Consider the following 19526-nt stretch of genomic DNA (forward strand, 5'->3'; position numbering starts at 1 on the left):
ATATATATATATATATATATATATATATATATATATATATATATATATATATATATATATATATATATATATATATATATTAGTTTATTTGAATAGGGACAATGCACATTAATCAACATTTCTGTAAATGTGCCAGTATTAGCTATACAGCTAGTTTCCAACTGCAGTCCCTATGGGTATATGGGTTTCTTGTCTTGTAGGAGGTCTGTATTGTTCCAGATAGGTGAGAAATCAGATGGTGCTATGGTGGAGTTAGTAATTTTATGAAATTTCCACCAGGCTGTCAGAGCTGAAGATATTGTTAAAAATTTAAAGCATGGGTGACGTTTGATTGTATGGCCCTGTAATGTGAGGTCAGTTATTGGGATGCCATCACAAATTCCCTGCTCAATATCAGACCAGATGTTGTCTGGCGAGGGTCCATTTGAAAATATATTGCAGTTGCATTGCTATTGAGTAGTGAAAAAAGTTTGGTGCTGCAAGTTCACCTTGTGATTTAAGTTTTTGTAGCGTGGATAGTTTTATTCTGGGAGATTTATTTTGCCAGTAGAATTTTGATATTATAGAGTGGAAGATTAGAACCAGTTTGAAGTCGGAGGGGTTGGGATCATGGAGAAGAGATCATTTATTTTAGGGAGAATTGACATTTTAACTGTTGCAATTCGGCCAATGTGGGATAACGGAAGATTCATCCAAAGTTGGAGGCTATCTGTGACTGATTTAAGAAGGGGGGTGTAGTTAAGACTGATCAGTTCTGACACCCTGGAGGAGATCCTGATGCTCAGGTAAGTGATATTAATCATTTCTTAAGTGTCCAACCTCGTAGGATGACCATTAAAATTAAATTTGTAACAGTATTTCTAAAAGTTGTCATTTTTATTTACAGTACAGTATAGTATTTGGTTTAGTTCTATAATATTTTGCTTTTTTTTTTTTAATCTATTAAAGTTTGAACTTTGAGAGTGTTTAAACAAGAGAGAAATGTGAGAAAATATTAATGCCTGTCTGAGAAAAGTGTATAAAGTGTGTGGAGAGGATATATATATATATAATAATTGTAAAAAAAATTAAGCTTTCTACTTCGCGGATTTCGTTTATTGCGGGTGATTTTTGGAACGTAACCCCGATTAACAATTAACAAGGGAACACTGTATTCTCAAATGTTATCACTTGTGGAGTTGTTCACAGTTAGAATTTCCTTTGAAAATTCATATTAAAGGCCACAGATGTATGTTAAGTTAAAGTTCACAAATTAGTTTCTCACTTTTGTAAACAAAATAAATAAATAAATAAATAAAACATCCCTCTCTCTCCTCTTGCTCCCTCCCTTCTCTCTCTCCCTCCTCTCTCATAAATCAGTCCATTACATCAGTGCGTCATAACAAAGCTGTGTGCTGCTGACTCAATCTGACTGCGTTATATAATCTGTCTGTAAAAGCAGACTGAAGATTGCACATGAGCAGGTCACAAGAGGCCATAGAAACCACATCTGAACACAGAGTTTCACATTACACTGGAATCTTTAGTGTCACCTGATAACTTTGCAAATAAAATAGTAAAAAGTTTGATGACTGAGTGAGAGATGTTTATGTTTTTTTTTTAGCAAATTGAGAATCTACTCTGCTCTGTTGATAGTGGTGGTTGTTACTTTGGCCAGGTCTGGCTTTTGTACTATAGGAACCTTTTAACCTGCAGAAGCCAGAATGATGTGGGCAGCACTCTTGATTTGAGTTCTACCCATCATCAATCTAGGATGGCTCTCGCTGAAAGTGAATGGAAAAAAAGGAATAACTTTCCAGAGAATATTTCAAGCTGGTTGGTCGAAGCATCACAACAATGGAACAGAAATTGAACTTTTGTTAAATCTCAGTGAGTCAATAAAAACATATATTTATTTTTCTCTTGTAACTTACATATTGGGGAAACAGTGGCTCAGTGGTTAAAGCACATGTCCATCAACCCAGACGTCAGAGGATATATTCCCCACTCTGTAATAGTGTTCTTCACTTCACCCATCTTGCCTAGTATGAATGTGGTGAATGAGTAAGTGCTTGGTAGTGGTCGGTGGGGCCAATGGTGCAAATAGGCAGTCTCACTTCTGTCAGTCAGACCTAAGGCAGATATGGCTATAATAGATAAATATCTTACCACCACCAAGTATGGAGTAAATGAATAATGACTACAGTGTAGAGCTTTCCAAGGCTTTGCTAAGCCTCTAAAGCACACTAAAAGTGTAAGGTATTATAAGTATAAGTATTATTTAATAAAATAAGTATTATTTTATTATTATCTATTGTAGGAACTTAAAAAACCTGAATAGTGTTTTAAAGTGTGAGATTGGGCATAGACACAGGACCCTCTCCATCAGAGCTGATGAAAAGCCTTTTGCTGACTAAGACCTCTAGTTGATTTGAAAAGAGACTCTGCCTTTTCCTTTTCAATACACCAGCCCAATGTGTGCTACTGTTACGGTTAGCCATATTTGACACTTTTTGTATCACAATGCTGACCGCCTTTGTCAGATTGTTTCTTATATGAAACATTTGCAGGTTGATCTTGTAGCATTATTTAAAAACTAGCAAAACCAAATAAGCCCGCTCACAGTAACAATGTTTTACTCAGTTTTTCAGTGCAATAAACAGATCTATATTGAAAAAACATGTTTTTATTTTTGTGTATTTTTTGGCTAAAAGTATGCTGTGTGCCCCAACATAGATCTTAAAGACTCTGAATGCACTTCTAAAACTGTCCCTTTAAGAGCAGTGATCCTCTCAATGATAACGTCATTGTTCACTGCTCTCGTTAATTTTCCCTCTCTGCTCTGACCTTGGAATTAGACACAGACTGCAGGACTCACAGTGGTATTAGAACAGGACTAAATCAGGACTAATCCAGGACTAAACCAGGATAAAATCAGGACTAAACCAAGACTAAACCGGGATTAAACCAGGATTTATCCAGCACCAAAGCAGAAATAAAGCAGCATTAAACCAGCACTGAACAAGGACTGAGCAGAGACTGAGCAGAGACTAAAACAAGACTAAACCCGAAATTATCTGTGACTTATTCGGGACTTAACTGGGTCTGAGCAAAGGCTAAAGCAGGACTAAAACAAAAAACAACAACAACTAAACCTGGACTGAACTGAACCAGATGGCTATGACTCAAGGGACTTTAACTTGGTATAGTCCTATTAAGTGAAGCAAAAGTTAAATAAATATTAATATCAAAAAGTACAAGCCTCTACACTTATCTTTGTTTAAATAAATAAATATTATTACATAAATTAAACAACATAATAATTATAAATACATATTTTATGTCTTAATATACTAAGAAAAATCCATCCATCCATTTTCTTCTGCTTATCCGGGGCCGGGTTGCAGGGGCAGCAGTCTAAGCAGGGACTCCCAGACTTCCCTCACCCCAGACACGTCCTCCAGCTCCTCCGGTGGGACCCCAAGGTGTTCCCAGGCCAGCCGAGAGACACTAGTCCCTCCAGCGTGTCCTGGGTCTTCCCTGGGGCCTCCTCCCGGTGGGACATGCCCAGAACACCTCCCTAGGGAGGTGTGCGTCCAGCCACCCTTCAGAGAAAACCCATTTCGGCCGCTTGTATCCGCGATCTTGTCCTTTCGGTCATTACCCAGAGCTCATGACCATAGGTGAGGGTAGGAACATAGATTGACCGGTAAATCGAGAGCTTCGCCTTCCGGCTCAGCTCCTTCTTCACCACAATGGAAAGATGCAGCGACCGCATCACCGCAGACGCTGCACCGATCCGCATGTCAATCTCACGCTCCGTCCTTCCCTCACTCGTGAACAAGACCCCAAGATACTTGAACTCCTCCACTTGAGGCAGAGACTCACCACCCACCCGGAGAGGGCAAACCACCTTTTTCCGGTCGAGAACCATGGCCTCGGATTTGGAGGAGCTGATTTTCATCCCAGCCACTTCACACTCGGCTGCAAACCGCGACAGTGCCTGCTGCAGGTCCTGGATCGAAGAAGCCATCAGGACCACATCATCCGCAAACAGCAGAGATGAGATCCTGTGGTTCCCGAACCAGACCCCCTCCAGCCCCTGGCTGCGCCTAGAAATTCTGTCCATAAATATAATGAACAGAACTGGTGACAAAGGGCAGCCCTGGCGGAGTCCAACATGCACCGGGAACAGGTCTGACTTACTGCCGGCAATGCGAACACAGCTCCTGCTCCGGTCATTCAGGGACCGGACAGCCCTTAGTAAAGAGCCCCGGATCCAATACTCCTGGAGCACCCCCCAAAGGACACCACGAGGGACACGGTCGAATGCCTTCTCCAGGTCCACAAAACACATGTGGACTGGTTGGGCAAACTCCCATGAACCCTCAAGGACCCGAGGGAGAGTATAAAGCTGGTCCAGTATTCCACGACCGAAAACCACACTGCTCCTCTTGAATCCGAGGGTCTACTATCGGTCAGATTCTCCTCTCCAGTACCCTGGAATGGACCTTACCGGGAAGGCTGAGGAATGTGATTCCCCTGTAATTGGAACACACCCTCCGGTCCCCCTTCTTATACAGAGGGACCACCACCCTGGTCTGCCAGTCCAGTGGTACTGTCCCCGACCGCCACGCGATGGCTCCTCTCGATGTGTAGGAGGAGCGGCTCTACTCCGAGCTCCTCCTGTGTGACTGAGTTCCTCACCTTATCCCCGGGGAGTCTTGCCACCGAGGAGCTTGCCAACCACCTTGGTGACTTCAGCCATGTGGTGATGGACGAGTCTGCCTCCAGGTCCCCATTTTCTGCTTCCTCCTTGGAAGACGTGACGGGTGGATTGAGGAGATCCTCAAAGTATTCCTTCCACCGCCCGACAACATCCCCAATCGAGGTCAGCAGCGCTCCACCCGCACTGTAAACAGTGTTGGTGAAGCACTGCTTCCCCCTCCTGAGGCGTCGGACGGTTTGCCAGAATCTCTTTGAGGCCATCCAATAGTCCTCCTCCATGGCCTCCCCAAACTCCTCCCAACCCCGAGTTTTTGCCCCACGAGCCAACAAGGCTCTATAGGACTCCTTCTTCAGCTTGACGGCGTCCCTTACTTCCAGTGTCCACCACCGAGTTCAGGGATTGCTGCCACGACAAGCACCGCAGACCTTACGACCAATGTTCCCTCAAATTTTTCACGAGTCTGAGCAAACACACAAACTCCCTGAGCGGTCCCATGGACCACTGTGAGCAACATCAGACGTGCGCACTGTGGTCATGCTGCATCGCATCCATCCAAGTTAAATGTTTTTTTTAAAAGAATCAAATTACCACATTTACATTTCTGTTATAAGACTTTTAATTAAGTCTTATAACAGAAGCCCACTTACACAATGAAAATGACAAAAATCTTGCTCATGACCTGTGTAGTATGTTAATGCTATTGGAAGTATAAATATTTAATTTTAACTATGGCACAACATGAGCTTCCAACCAAACCAAGCCAACTTTAAACTCCAATGTTGAAAACACACTTTGCATTTTTATTATAAAGCTCTGACTTGTATTATGAGTATAGGCCATTGTGTGAAGCTTTTTTTGCTGTGTGAGTGAGATTGTCCTACTGTGGTCTGGGAGACAGTCCGCTAACTCTTTTTCAGTATATGACACGATCATTAGATTTTTACTACTCATAAACTAGTGACAGTATTCAATGACCAATACACACTGAGAGGAATCTGTATCTGCACACCCAGCTGCTCTATTACTGTACATTTATATATCATGTCAAAACACAATATAAAATGTATATTTGTATATAAAATACAGTCAAAACAAGTGATATGGGTCAAAATAAATATATATTTACAAACCACACACTGCAAACAGTGAACAAACACACACACGCTTCAAAATGTAAACAAACACACTGGAAACTGAGAACACACTGTACATGATCGTACAGTGAGACAGTCATTCTGCAACAGTGGCTCAGTGGTTAGAGCTTTTGTCCCGCAACCCGAAGGTTGGAGGATCGAGTCCCACTCGGACCAATTTCTGTCATTGTGTCCTTACTTCTGTCATTGTGTCCTTAGGCAAGACACTTCACCCAAGTGGTGTGTGCGTGATGATTGGTGGTGGTCGGGGGGGGCGCAGATTGGCATTAGCTAATGCTAATGATTACACATGATACACATTTGACCCACAATTAAATCAATAGCAGAATAAACCACGCTTACCGATCAGGAACAGCATCCAGTCCATCAAAACATAAGGTCCTCTACTCCTGACTCCACCATGAGACCTTCACTCGGTTCCACGAACCGCTCCGGGTCCGAGATGCCTCTAGTTTAACTTGTACAAACATCCACAGTGTCCTCGGTCGCGCACTTCCTTTGTTTTGTCCGTTTCGTCATGTTTAAAATTTTACGCGCGGATCTTTATATCCAGCCTCAGCTTGTTACGCACGCAGCAAACTCTGTCTGTTTGCAGTAAAGCACTGCATGTCACGCATCAGCGTGTTCCGCAGTTCATGGGCTTTAAGAGGAAAACATCACTAAACGTGTGTAATGTAACAGCTTGATTCTACAAGGGGGAGAGTGGGGCGTACTCTTCCAGTCATCTGTAGCTCTCATTCACTGTCCGCGGCTCCAGTAACCCACAGCCCCCACCTTATTGGCCAACTTTGGTGTCAATCACAAGCTAACAAGTTTGTTTTGCACTGAGGAACAAAGTTGGCGCTGTCAGAAGTTTTTTTTTTTTTTTTTTTAACTATTTATTTACATGATATTTCACAATAACAAACTGAGTACATATCTACTGATAACACAAATATAAAAATACACAAAAAAAAACAAAAAAAACACACCAACACCAAATAAGCACACACAAGGGGGACAATATCATACCAAAAGGAGCCTTTATAACATAAAATATCAATAATCTGGTCTACTTCAGATTCACTTCACAATAAAACACAGGGAATCTATTACCCATTTAACTTTTTAGTCCATACCTATATGTGTTATTGTCTGCCATTCTGGGCCTAAAAACTCACGCAGGGGCGACCAGTCCTTAACAAAAGAGTCTAGCTTTCCTTGAAGGACATTGTAAAGCCTTTCATAAGGCAAAATTGATAGAAGTTTTTCACGCCAGAGGGTGAGGGAGGGAGATTGTTCCTGGATCCATACCTGGAGTATAGAAAGGCGTGCAGCGTACATTATAACATTAAGCATTTTTGTTTCTCGAGTATAGTTGTTTATATCCAATATACAAGCCTTAGGGTCTTCAGGTACTTTTACTCCAAGATATTTTTCAGTTTCCTGAAGAACTGAAGACCAAAATGAAAGAATAATTGGACATGACCACATTAAATGAAAGTAGGTTCCTGCTTCCTTTTTGCATTTAATACAAAGTGTTGTGCAAGTTTCATATTTACTCCGAGTTACAGGGGTCACATGCATTTTATTAATAATTTTATACTGTACTTCATGAGATTTATTTGATTTAGTGATTTGTTTTGCATCATTTAGTACTTTGATCCACTGTTGATCATCCAATTTGACACCAAAGTCATATTCCCAACTTTTCTTAATATTAATAACTACACCTGTATTCATATTAATATGGTCATATATATTTGTTATAATTTTATCTTTAAGCACAACAGCTTTTATAAAAATATTATCCAAAATACTGTTTTTTACACCATTTTTGTAATATGTAATAGAATTGAGATAACTTCTAATTTGCAAATATCGAAAGAAGTGAGCTTGTGGGAGATTAAATTCATTTTTTAATTGTTGAAATGACTTTATAGAATCATCTACATAGAGATCTGATATTTTTGTAATACCTACTTCCCTCCATTCTTTAAAGCCAGAATCAGTACAGGTGAGTTGAAAATCTGGATTATTAGCAATAGGTGCTGAAAACGAATATTTGTCAATACTAAAGTGTTTACGGATAGCACTAAGAGATTTGCATATATTTTTAAGAATATAATTGTTTTTAATATTAGCATATACTTTTTCCAAACATAAAAAGGGGAGATATTCTAGCTGTGCAGTATCTAAGCCAATTCCTTCTAAATCAGGAAAACAGAACAGGCCATTTTTAACCCACTCTGAAACAAATTTTAATTGTGATGCCCAGTGATAGAATTGGAAATTTGGAATCCCAAGGCCTCCTTTCTGGATGGGCAGCTGAAGTTTTTGAAGTTCCATTCTAGGTCGCTTGTTGTTCCACAAAAATGCTCTTATAGCACTATGTATTTGTTTGAAGATTTTAGAAGAGATATATGTAGGTAGCATTTGTATTATATACAGCAAGCGAGGAAGAACATTCATTTTTATAACTGCTACCCGATCCATCAAAGATAATGACAGAGTCGTCCATCTGTGGAGGTCAGTTTTAATCTTTGCAATTGCAGGTAAAAGATTATTAGAAGTTTATTATGCCTGAAACTGACAAAAGAAATGCAGAGAAGCGACGGAACAGATTTCACTTTCCTGCAGCAGATTGGACATGGAGGCTCTAACTTCCTTTGTGGACATAATTTCTTGACTGGATTATATTCTCTGGACCTTTACGGAACGAATGAGACCAACTTTGTGTGAATATGTTGATGTTTGACAGAACCAGAGCGCTCAAAGGTAAGTGAAGTCCAAATCCACATTTCTGACTTCTCTGTAAAAACGGCTTTCCTGTCAGCACTGTGGTGATTAGAGGTGTAAATGGTTTACATATTCAGAAAGATGAATGTCGTAGCTTTCATTTGATGTGTAGAATGTTTGTGTGGGTGACGCAGAAATACACGTACATTGCTGTAAAGTTGTAATGTAAAGGCGACGGCCCGCCCGCGGAACGCTAAGTGGTTAAGTCAATAGCAGAATAAACCACGCTTACCGATCAGGAACAGCATCCAGTCCATCAAAACATAAGGTCCTCTACTCCCGAGTCCACCATGAGATCTTCACTTGGTTCCACGAACCGCTCCGGGTCCGAGATGCCTCTAGTTTAACTTGTACAAACATCCACAGTGTCCTCGGTCGCATACTTCCTTTGTTTTGTCCGTTTCGTCATGTTTAAAATGCAAAACTGCTGCAAAACTGCTACAAAACAGTGCGTAACAGTGCGCCCGAGGGCGGGCCGTCAGAACGTTAAGGGGTTAAACAGCACTTAGCATCATTAGCGAGCCTTCACTCCACATCGGCCACATCGGCTAAAACTCTGGTAGCGGCACATGAGGACGCCTGTCAATGACGTTGATAAGCTGCGCAAATACATATGTGAATCACATAATTGGCTGGAGCAGCTTGTCCCCGGTCACACTCACTGACTCACATTGAAAAATAGTGCAGAATGAATTGTTGTGTGTTTATTTTATTTTCAATTCCAGTTCGATTTTTTTGTGCGCAGCACAGATTTTCTGTGCGTGGAGACCGTGTCAGCAGTGCGCAATTGCGCATGCGCGCAGCTTAGAGGGAACAGTGCTTACGACCACAGCTACGAGCGGCCGCAACAACAATAGAGGTGGAGAACATGGCCCACTCGGAGTCCGTGTCCCCGCAGAAGCTGTGCGTTGAGGCGAGGCCGACTATATCTAGTCGGTAATGCTCAACCTCAAGCACAAGCTCAGGCTCCTTCCCTCCCAGCGAGGTGACATTCCATGTCCCCAGAGCCAGTCTCCATGTCCGGAGATCTGGTCGACGAGGTTCCCACCTTCGACCGCCGCCCCGATCTCTATGCACCAGCCCCTTACGGATCCTCTTGCGGGTGGTGGGTCCACATGAGGACTGCCCCACGTCACTCCTTCGGGCTAAGCACGGCCGGTAACGCCGGTCCGGGCGACGTAGCTAGCCTTGATTTTACTCTTTTTATAAGGGGCTTCTGAACCGCTCTTTGTCTGACCTGTCTCCCTGGACCTGTTTACCATGGGTGACACTACCACGGGCATGAAGCCCCCAACAACATCGCTCCCAGGATCATTCGGGCACTCGAACCCCTCCACCACGTAAAGGTGGCGGTTCAGGGAGGGGCTAAGAAAAATATTTTCTCTTTTTTTCCTTTTGTTTTTTACTTGGGCATATGTCAGTTCTTAAAACCCATTCACATTCCCGCACTTGGTCTGTCCATTCTATTGCATATATTTTCACAATTCTTTTATCAGATGAGCCACTGGGGAGTGTGATTCTTGTACCTGCTCTGCTCTGATGTGGTTCTTCATATTAGTATCACTTGTTTAGAAAAACAAAACAAGTGTAACTGAAGCATTCACAGATGGAGACAGATGCTACAGCAGCTGGTTTGACTACAATAATGTCACTCCTACACTTTTTTCTTTGCTTGGGCCAGTATTAAAATTATGTTTTAAAATCAAGATACAGTACATGGTTCATATTTTAAAAGGCATCCATTCAGATCTGAAAGAAGACACATGTGTTTCAGAACATGTTCGAAGAGGTTTAAACTACACAATTGTGACCAATTAGCCCAAACTGCAACCTTTGTGCTAATTGTAACCATTCTATCTGTGATTTAGAATAAAGTCAAAATATGAAACAATAAAAGATAATAAAAAGATTTGGTTCATTCATGACACAAACGGCTATAGTCTAAGCCAGGGGTGGCGAACAAGTTAGGTACAAAGAGCCCAAATTTTCAACCGTAACACTCAAAGAGCCACACGACGCACTGACCTGCCAAGACAGACACAAACACAATTACAACCATATTATTTCCCTTAAAACACTCCTCTCCTTACAAAACAACAGCAAGCATTGTACTTCTGTTCATTTCAAGATAGGTGTCCACCCTGAACACACACATCAAATGCAGCTTAGCCAGAGTTAACACAGCACCTACCCCAGAGGTCAGATACCCCCCCACATACACACATAAACACACACACAGGCATCTCTTCCTCTCTCTCTTTCTCTCACTCTGTCAAACACACACACACACACACACACACACACATTTGCTCTTTATCTTCATCTTTGTCTCTCTCTGACACACACAACTACTGAACACACTTCAGAAACACATGTAGGGCCTGTATAATGTAAACTGATGGAATATTTTTAGTTTATTTTTTAAATTATTTTAAGCTATTTATATATTATCTTGTTTTATTGCATGTACCATTATCCTTCTGTTCTTTAACTGTGCGGTGCAATACTGGGATTTCCCCACTGTGGGACTAATAAAGGCTTATCTTATCTTATCTTATCTTATTAAAATATTAACACAAGCATAAGTCAGGTGTTATTTCCAAACCACATCACAGATTTTCTTACCTTGTTGGAGTGATGGGATGATAATCTCAGCGGGATTTTTTATTATCTGGAGCCAAGGTTTCAATTACATCCACAAAACACTGTTTTAAAAACTCTCTTTCGTTGTACGTTTTTTTTTTAGCACGGGCAATCTTCCACGCCACTTTATAGGATGCAAGTGTCATAGTTTCTCCATGCTTGTTCAATTGCTGAAACATTTGAGACTGTCGTTTTACCTGGCGTTTCAAGGTGCTCAGTTTGTGCTTGCGTAGTTCAGAACCTTTGGGGAATTCCTTCTCCATATGAGCCTGGAGAGCGCTAAAATGACACTGAAGATTTGAAGCCTTGAAATGTGATATTGTATCAAACAGAGTGATTTGCCATTCCGTTCAATAAAAAAGTAAGCATCTTCCCATTCTTCCAGAAATGAGCTGTGTTCATCCTCATATTTTCATTTAGTTTTGCATTTTGCCATTTTGACGACGACGGTAACAGTCTGCACGCGCATGAAATGTTTACTTATTTTCCCGGCATTAGACGTAATCCGCGCAGATGACGAGCGGTGATGTGTCAGACGCAGCGTAAAAAAAGCTGATAAATCAGTTTTTATATTTTGTTTATTGTTTGTTTTAATAAGCCCTGGTGGATTTGAATGTGTTTTAAGAGAGAAAAAAAAAAAGTGAAACATGATACAATGCAAAGAGCTGCAGTATATAGAAAATATTATAAGAGCCGCGTGTTCACCACCCCTGGTCTAAGCTGTCATCTGTGAGGTTAGAGCGGTATTTGTTTGTAACATAGTTCTTGGTGGAGAATAGCTGCTCACACACAAATCTGATTTTCTGCACAATTTCACTCTTATTTTTAAAGTCTGCGAATAGTTGTTCTGAAATCTTAATGAATGACTCTCTTATATATTCTTCGTCTGTGAACAGCTACCCAGCTTCTATTCCTGAGAGGCCACAAAACTTGCATATGTAACGTATTTTCAAGACTATAAGTTGCTTTTATTCATAGTTTTCCCGTGGGTGAAACTTATACTCAGACTTGTATGTGAAATTATTAAAAATATATCATTTCACATCTTCGTTATTGTCACACTGACAACAGTGTGAGCGCACTCTAGGCTGTTACCGATATAAGGGTGAGATTTGGTGAGTCTGTTTGTCTGTTTGCTACGGCACATTAGGATGACAATAAACCATCTTGCACCTTGTTTAACCTGTCCATATATCACGGTGCATTGTTGTGCTAATGTAGCCAATTTAAAAAAAAAAAAAAAAAACACTAAAACCACTAAACCCATGTGCAATTAAAGATTATCAATTAGATTTTTAATATGACTTTGGATGTGGTCAAGGTGAATTTTTAACCAAAACACAATTTTTGGAATATATATATATTAAAAAAAAAATTCTCTTTCACACATTTTTTGTTGAGAAAAAGCAAATACAGCCTTTATACACATTTGCGGGTTGAATGCAATGACATGCAAATCAAGATGCTATCCAACAAACTGATTCTCTAACACCCTCTTCAAATTTCATTTTCAAAAATTCACAGAAGACAATCGATTTGTCATGGGCTTGTGAAAAAATTCACAGGAGCCTTATTTGTGATGGGGCTCAATTTGACAAAGTCACATGACTGTAGCTGTTATAGTTTAGGAAAAAAATAATGGGTGGAAAAATTATTATTAGCCCCGAGTCTGGGACACCGTACCGGCGAGGGCCTCATTAAACCGCTGAGCCTGGAAAATGGCAAAAATCAAGTAGTAAACACGCCCCGACATGCCAGTGAGTAGTATCAAAAATTTGAACTTGACGAGCTCTAATTGTTACTAAAGACCACAAGAAAAAATTATGAAAGACGACTCGATAGCGTCCCCTCAAACTTTGATTTTCATGGGGCCAATGGGAGCCCCCAATGGCCTCACCCTAAAATGTACAGGAAGTCGGCCATATTGGATCAAACTCAGGAATCACAAAAGCGCACACCCTCGCATTTAGGACATCTCCATCACAAACACTTAAAATTTGGCCAAAACCCACTAAACCCATGTGCAATAAAAGATTATCAATTACATTTTGAATATGACTTTAGGTGTGGTCATGGTGAATTTTCAACCAAATTGCAATTTTTTGATTTGTTTCAAAAAAATATTTGTCTTTTACACATTTTTGTTAAAAAAGCTAATACAGCATTACTGCAGATTTGAGAGCTGAACACAATGATATGCAAATCATGGCTTTATGCCCCAAAATGACTCTCTCGCGCCCTCTTGAAATGTAATATTCAAAAATCCATAGAAAACAATTGATTTGTCGAAAAAATTCACAGGGGTAAAAAAAAAAATCCGTAATTATTATTAGGCCTGAGCCTGGGACAACAACGCAGCAAGAGACTCATTAAAACTGCATCCGGAGCCCGGAACATGGCAAAATTCAAGTAGTAAACACACCCCGACATGGCAGTGAGTGGTATAAAATATTAGAACGCGGCGAGCTCTAATTGTCACCAAAGATCATGAAAGACGACTCAGTAGCGCCACCTCAAACTTTGATTTTCATTGGGCCAATGGGAGCCCCACCCAGAAAAAATTCAACGTAAAAAATCTGAAACTTGCATCAAAAAATAGAACATGTCAGGACATGACAAAAATCATATTATGGCCCCACCGTAAAACGTACAGGAAGTCGGCCATATTGTATCAAACCCGGGAACGACAAAAGCGCACACCCTCACATTCAGGACACACAGTTTTCATCACAAACACTTTAAATTTGGCCAAATCACACTAAATCCATGTGCAATTAAAGATTATAAATTACATTTTGACTATGACTTTGGGTGTGGTCATGGGGAATTTTCAACAAAATCGCAATTTTTTGAATATTTCAAAAAAAATATTTCTCTTTCACACATTTTTTTTGGGAAAAAGCTAATACAGCGTTTATGCAGATTTGCGTGCTGAATGTAATGATATGCAAATCAAGGTAATATCTCCCAAAATGGCTCTCTAACGCCCTCTTCAAATTCCATTTTCAAAAATTCATATGTGACAGTTGATTTGTCATGAAGATGTAAACAAAATCACAGGGACCTCCTTTGTGATGGGGCACAATGTGAGAAAGTTACATGACTGTAGCTTTTATGGTTTAGGAGAAAAATATGGGTAAAAAAAAAAATCCATTATTAGTCTTTATTATTTTTCTTGCCGGCTTGAGGCCATTTTTGACCCACTGAACGTTAACAAAAAGTCAATTTTACTGGACCCAAAATTTAAGGTTGGTTAAAAATGTATTGTTCTTATGTTCAAAAAAATGTACATTTCAAAATGACTCAATAGTGCCACCTCAAAATTCAAAACACATTACGGCAAAGAGAGACCTGAAATGCAATTTGGTAAAACCATAGAATATGTTAAGACAGGTAAAAAATTATATTATGACCCCACCCTAAACCCTAAAGGAAGTTGGCCATTGTTGTCAAAATTTTAACCGTCACATTACAATTCTTTACACCATGGATTTAAATTCAAGAAACTTGCAAATTGGTCAAAATGAACTAGACCCATGTGGAATTATAGGCAACTCTCTTGAATGTTGCCAAGTCACAAAATGTGGGTGTGGCCATCCTGCAAAGAAAAAAAACATTTTTTGAAATATTAAATCGTGTGGAATTCAAACATGCTAATAATGCTGATAATCTGAGCGTAGTGATATATAATTTATATTACAAATTACATTTCTCCACAACGCCCCCTTGAGCTTTGGAATGGGACCAAAAAAATGTCTTTGTCACAAACATTTCACCTTTGGCAATTCAGTACACAGACCCTTTATATCATTCTGAACAAAAATGCCAATGACTGCCCTGTCTGCATCCACATTTACATGGCCACGCCTCAAAAAAGTCAATGGGATGTGAAAAAAAGTTTGTCATAACCCAATTAAATTTGATATACTCATTCTTTATGAAACCCTAAGCAAAAAATTATATGCGGACCACACCCTATCTTCTACGTGAAAATGAATCAAAATATGCAGATGGCGAAAATCTAGACCTCATACTTTAGCAAACTTGTCATAGGGATTTTATCTGACAGACTCCAAACTGAGGCAGCAACATCAGGATATATCTGGGATCAAAAGGAGTGAATGGAGTGAATGGAGTAGTATTACTTTGTAGGTATTTTCTAGCAGTGCAGCACTACTCCAAACTGGAATGCATGGGGGACCACTAGGATGCTATGGAGACCAGCGTGGGACATTACAAGGACTGTGGACAAGAAGATAACACCTATGTTCTGGTCTTTTGAGTAAAGCCACTTATTTGTAGCCCCTCTCACTAAGTAATGTGGGACCCCCACTCTGTGAGGGTCATAAAACAATCACTTTGTTTGACTTTGCATAAACACACACACACACATTGGGGGACCCTATAAAAGCTGTCAACAGTCACATCTCAGGGCTCTCCACCATCAATTTTATTGACCCAAAATTGAAGGTTGTTTAAAAATGTGTTATTGTCATGTATCAAAATGACTCAATAGTGCCACCTCAAAAATCTAAATACATTACGTCAATGAGAGACCTTTTTCAACGTAGACAAATTAAATTTGGTACTAGCATAGCATATGTCAAGACAAGTAAAAAATTATATTATGACCCCACCCTAAACCCTACAGGAAGTCGGCCATTGTGGGCAGAACCCCATTTTTTTCAGAATTTTACCTCTCACATTTGAATTTTTTACGCTGTGGATTTTCATTCAAGAAACTTGAAAACTGGACAAAACTCTCTAATCCGGAGCAATGTATAGTCCGGAAAATACGGTAGTTGAATTTGCAGACTTCATTCACTTCCTGAATTGATCTTCATACTACATAAATTCATAGTTTGTTAGTAGTTTAGTTTGTAGTTTGTTCAATTCTCAATTACATTAATTAGGTCAAAGTGGCTTAAGTGTTACTAGATCCATTCTTATTGTTTTTCGCATGACACATTAACTTTACGGCCATTTCACTTGCTGTAAAAATATTACCCTGGAAATAACAGGGGCCTTCTACTTGCCTCTGATTGACAGTTGACAGGGTTTTTTTTCTAGAGTGTACCAGTACTAAAGCAAGACTGAACAAGAACTGAATCAGGACTAAACCAGGTCTAAAGCAGGACTGAACCGGGACGGAACCAGGACAGAGCCAGGACTGAGCCAGGACTGAGCCAGGACTGAGCCAGGACTGAGCCAGGAATGAGCCAGGACTAGACCAGGACTAGACCGGGACTAAACCAAGACTAAAGCAGGACTAAAGCAGGACTAAAGCAGGACTAAAGCAGGACTAAAGCAGGACTAAAACAGGACTAAAGCGGGACTGAACTTAGACTAAACCTTGACCAAACTTGGATTGAACCAGAACCATACTGACTGTATAAAGAAGTGAGTGTGACGTCACCCATAACGTTTGGATCCAGTCAAATGAAACTTGGCGAGGGTAGTGGTTACGGGATAAATTTGGAGCCAGGCTCTATATATGGAATTCTGACCTCGAGTATCATAGCAACCAAAGAGCCAATCTGGAGCAAAGCTGTGGAAGGTACCCGCCTGCTGGTTTAGCAGCAACTCATGATCACCTATTTGGAACATGGCTAGCAGGTTAGGTATGTCCATTTATATACAGTATACAGTCTACAACCAGAATTGACAAAATATACAAAAATACACTGAATTAAACTAACAGCTGCCATCATAAAGAAATATTCAGTTTGGTGTGAGTGCATATCTTTATAAATGTATTGTTAAAACACCAGATTTGTTCCTTTGTGGGTGGGTGTACAGCGCTTACCTGGGTGTAGAAGTTGGACATGGTCGTGGTCTCGATGTCCTTTTTCCCAAGAATTTCCATTTTCACAGGCGCCGATGGAAACTTGGAGGAAAAATATTCCAAAAAGTCTGGAAGATAACTCGCCTCTCCGTGAACGATGGCCATAACGTAATGAGCAGCCTGGAGAACAGTTAGGTTTATTAATGTCTATTCACATCATTTCATTTTTATTTTTTGCTGGAACATGAAACAAATAATCAAATACTTATAATGAAGAAATATTTCAAAAGCCGTACCGATGTTTAATGTTCACAGACATATTCATATGTTATTTAAAATAAAAGGTAATAATATGATATTTGATCAAACAATTTTGTTGTTGGCCTTTTTGGAAAGGCCACCTTGGTGCAGTATAGTCTGTGAGATTAATTCTTCATGTTATGAGTATTATACTTTGACCTGAGAAACTGCAACGTGGAATGTTATGTCATATGCACTTTGAATATAGAGACTTCGACGTGGAGTGTTATGCTATACTTATTTTGTACCACCATATGTATATTTCTAGATAAGCAGACATGTTTTGGCCAGTTTGACTTCAGTGAACCCATACTGTACATACCAAGCTAATTATTAAAAGTATATAGAGCCTACATTGGCCATGTAAAATCAGGAGACTAGAATAGAATTATGACTGCATCTGCTTGAACCAAAATAAAGAAACTGGATTAAGAATCTACTCGAGCCTACTGGATTTTATTTTCGGTTTGCCTTCGGGAAAAGCTGACTGCTTTGGGGACCCCGACGTGATCCTTTGAATCCTGGAGGCACAGGCGAATCATCTCCTCCACAAAACACCTGAGAAGGACATCGCAAAACAACACGCGTGCTCCAGAAAAGACAGTACGACAGAAGCCTTTTTCCTAGAATTTCTGTCAATTGGTTTAATGCTAAATGCTTAAAATACTATATGTAATGCTAGCAACAATTTTCATAAACACAAAATAGGGAAGACAGTTGACGTTGATGATTCAGATGATATAATTGGATAACATCTTTTAGTGGCTGCATCTTGTTTGGCCAGATGGGGTATAGTTATTATAAAATGTTATTCATAGTTAGAGCATAAATAATTTGACTAAATAAATAAGAATTTAGAAAACTGTTGACATCATTAGATGTTAATAGAAGGTATAGATAATTACTTAATAAATGTGAAATAAAACTGTTATTAAGAAAATACTAAGATAAAATAAATAATCTCAATTAAGAACTATAATAAGGCAATGCTGGCTCCTAGATAGATTTTGATTTTCTAAGTTAAACAGTGACACTAAATAGTGACTCATTCTGAATACAATAAAACAATATCCAAATTATTATACAGCAGCTGAGAAGGTAATTTAACAAAATACTATAATATATCGCAATGTCCCAATTCACCACATTAAACCAACTGATAGAGTTCTGGAATAGTAAGGCACTTCAAGAAGAACCAGATCCAAATAAGGCTAAAGAAAACCAGTCAAGACGTAATCAAGAAATATGTTAAAAAAGGAATGATACATGGAGGAAAAGATGAAATTGCCCCCACAGAAGAGCAATGGAAAAACATCAAAAGCTACTACAAGGAGAAGATCAAGCAGTGTCAATTAAAGCCTACCCGAAATGCTATAAGAAGAAAGATGGACCGATTAAAAATGCAAAAGTACGAGAATGAGATGAGAATGGCCAAGAGGATGTACCAATGGGCAAAGGAGATGAAGTTAATAAAAGAAGTGAGAGAACTGTCTTCCATCCTAGTTCTCAAGCCAAAGGAGAAGGGAGAAGAACTTCTGAGAGAAATTTCGAAAGAACCTTGCTGTGGGAATATATCCAACTCTTGAAGAAAATAAAACATCACAAATACGCCACATGCTCTAAAAACAGAAATTCCTGGTGAAGGGTATGACAAATAATAAAGCTTCTGAGTTGCATTACAAATACATATATCAAAATTATTGAATGCATATTGATTGAATAAAGTTTCTTAGGTGCATCACATCTACATATATATCTTTTGACACTGAAATCATAGAAGTTTTGAATATTGTCATGTAACCACTATTTGTATACTGAATTCATGTATCCTTTGAATATTGTACTCTTTTGAAGGTCATCTAATGGGCACCATGTTCATGCTAAAGTTTGAACAATATGTACTAACACCAAAACTATTCACTCAGTATAATATTCCAATATTAAAGGAGGCATTGTAAGATGTGAGTTATGGGAGGCAGCCAGTTCTTTGTAGAAACTCCTTTCACAGAGATAAGGCAGCCGGACGAGACCCAAGGCCGAAAAACAAACCGGTGCTGCCCGGAGAAGTGAATGAGGCTGGAAGGAGGAACCAAGACGTCAACCTACTCATCACAATATTTGCATATTCATGTTACATGTTACATTTTATCCTTTGGGG

General features: G+C 39.6%; 1 protein-coding gene across 1 annotated transcript in view; it reads right to left on the reverse strand.

Moving 5' to 3' along the window:
• LOC117391437 (lysine-specific demethylase RSBN1L-like) overlaps positions 1-19526 on the reverse strand; it is a 74326-nt gene that overhangs the window by 20661 nt on the left and 34139 nt on the right. Inside the window, exon 4 of the mRNA XM_033989250.2 lies at positions 17090-17248. Coding sequence (XP_033845141.1) covers positions 17090-17248 — 159 coding nt within the window. The remainder of the gene's footprint in view (positions 1-17089; positions 17249-19526) is intronic.

This window comes from Periophthalmus magnuspinnatus, chromosome 23, assembly GCF_009829125.3.
Source record: "Periophthalmus magnuspinnatus isolate fPerMag1 chromosome 23, fPerMag1.2.pri, whole genome shotgun sequence".
NCBI lineage: Eukaryota > Metazoa > Chordata > Actinopteri > Gobiiformes > Gobiidae > Periophthalmus > Periophthalmus magnuspinnatus.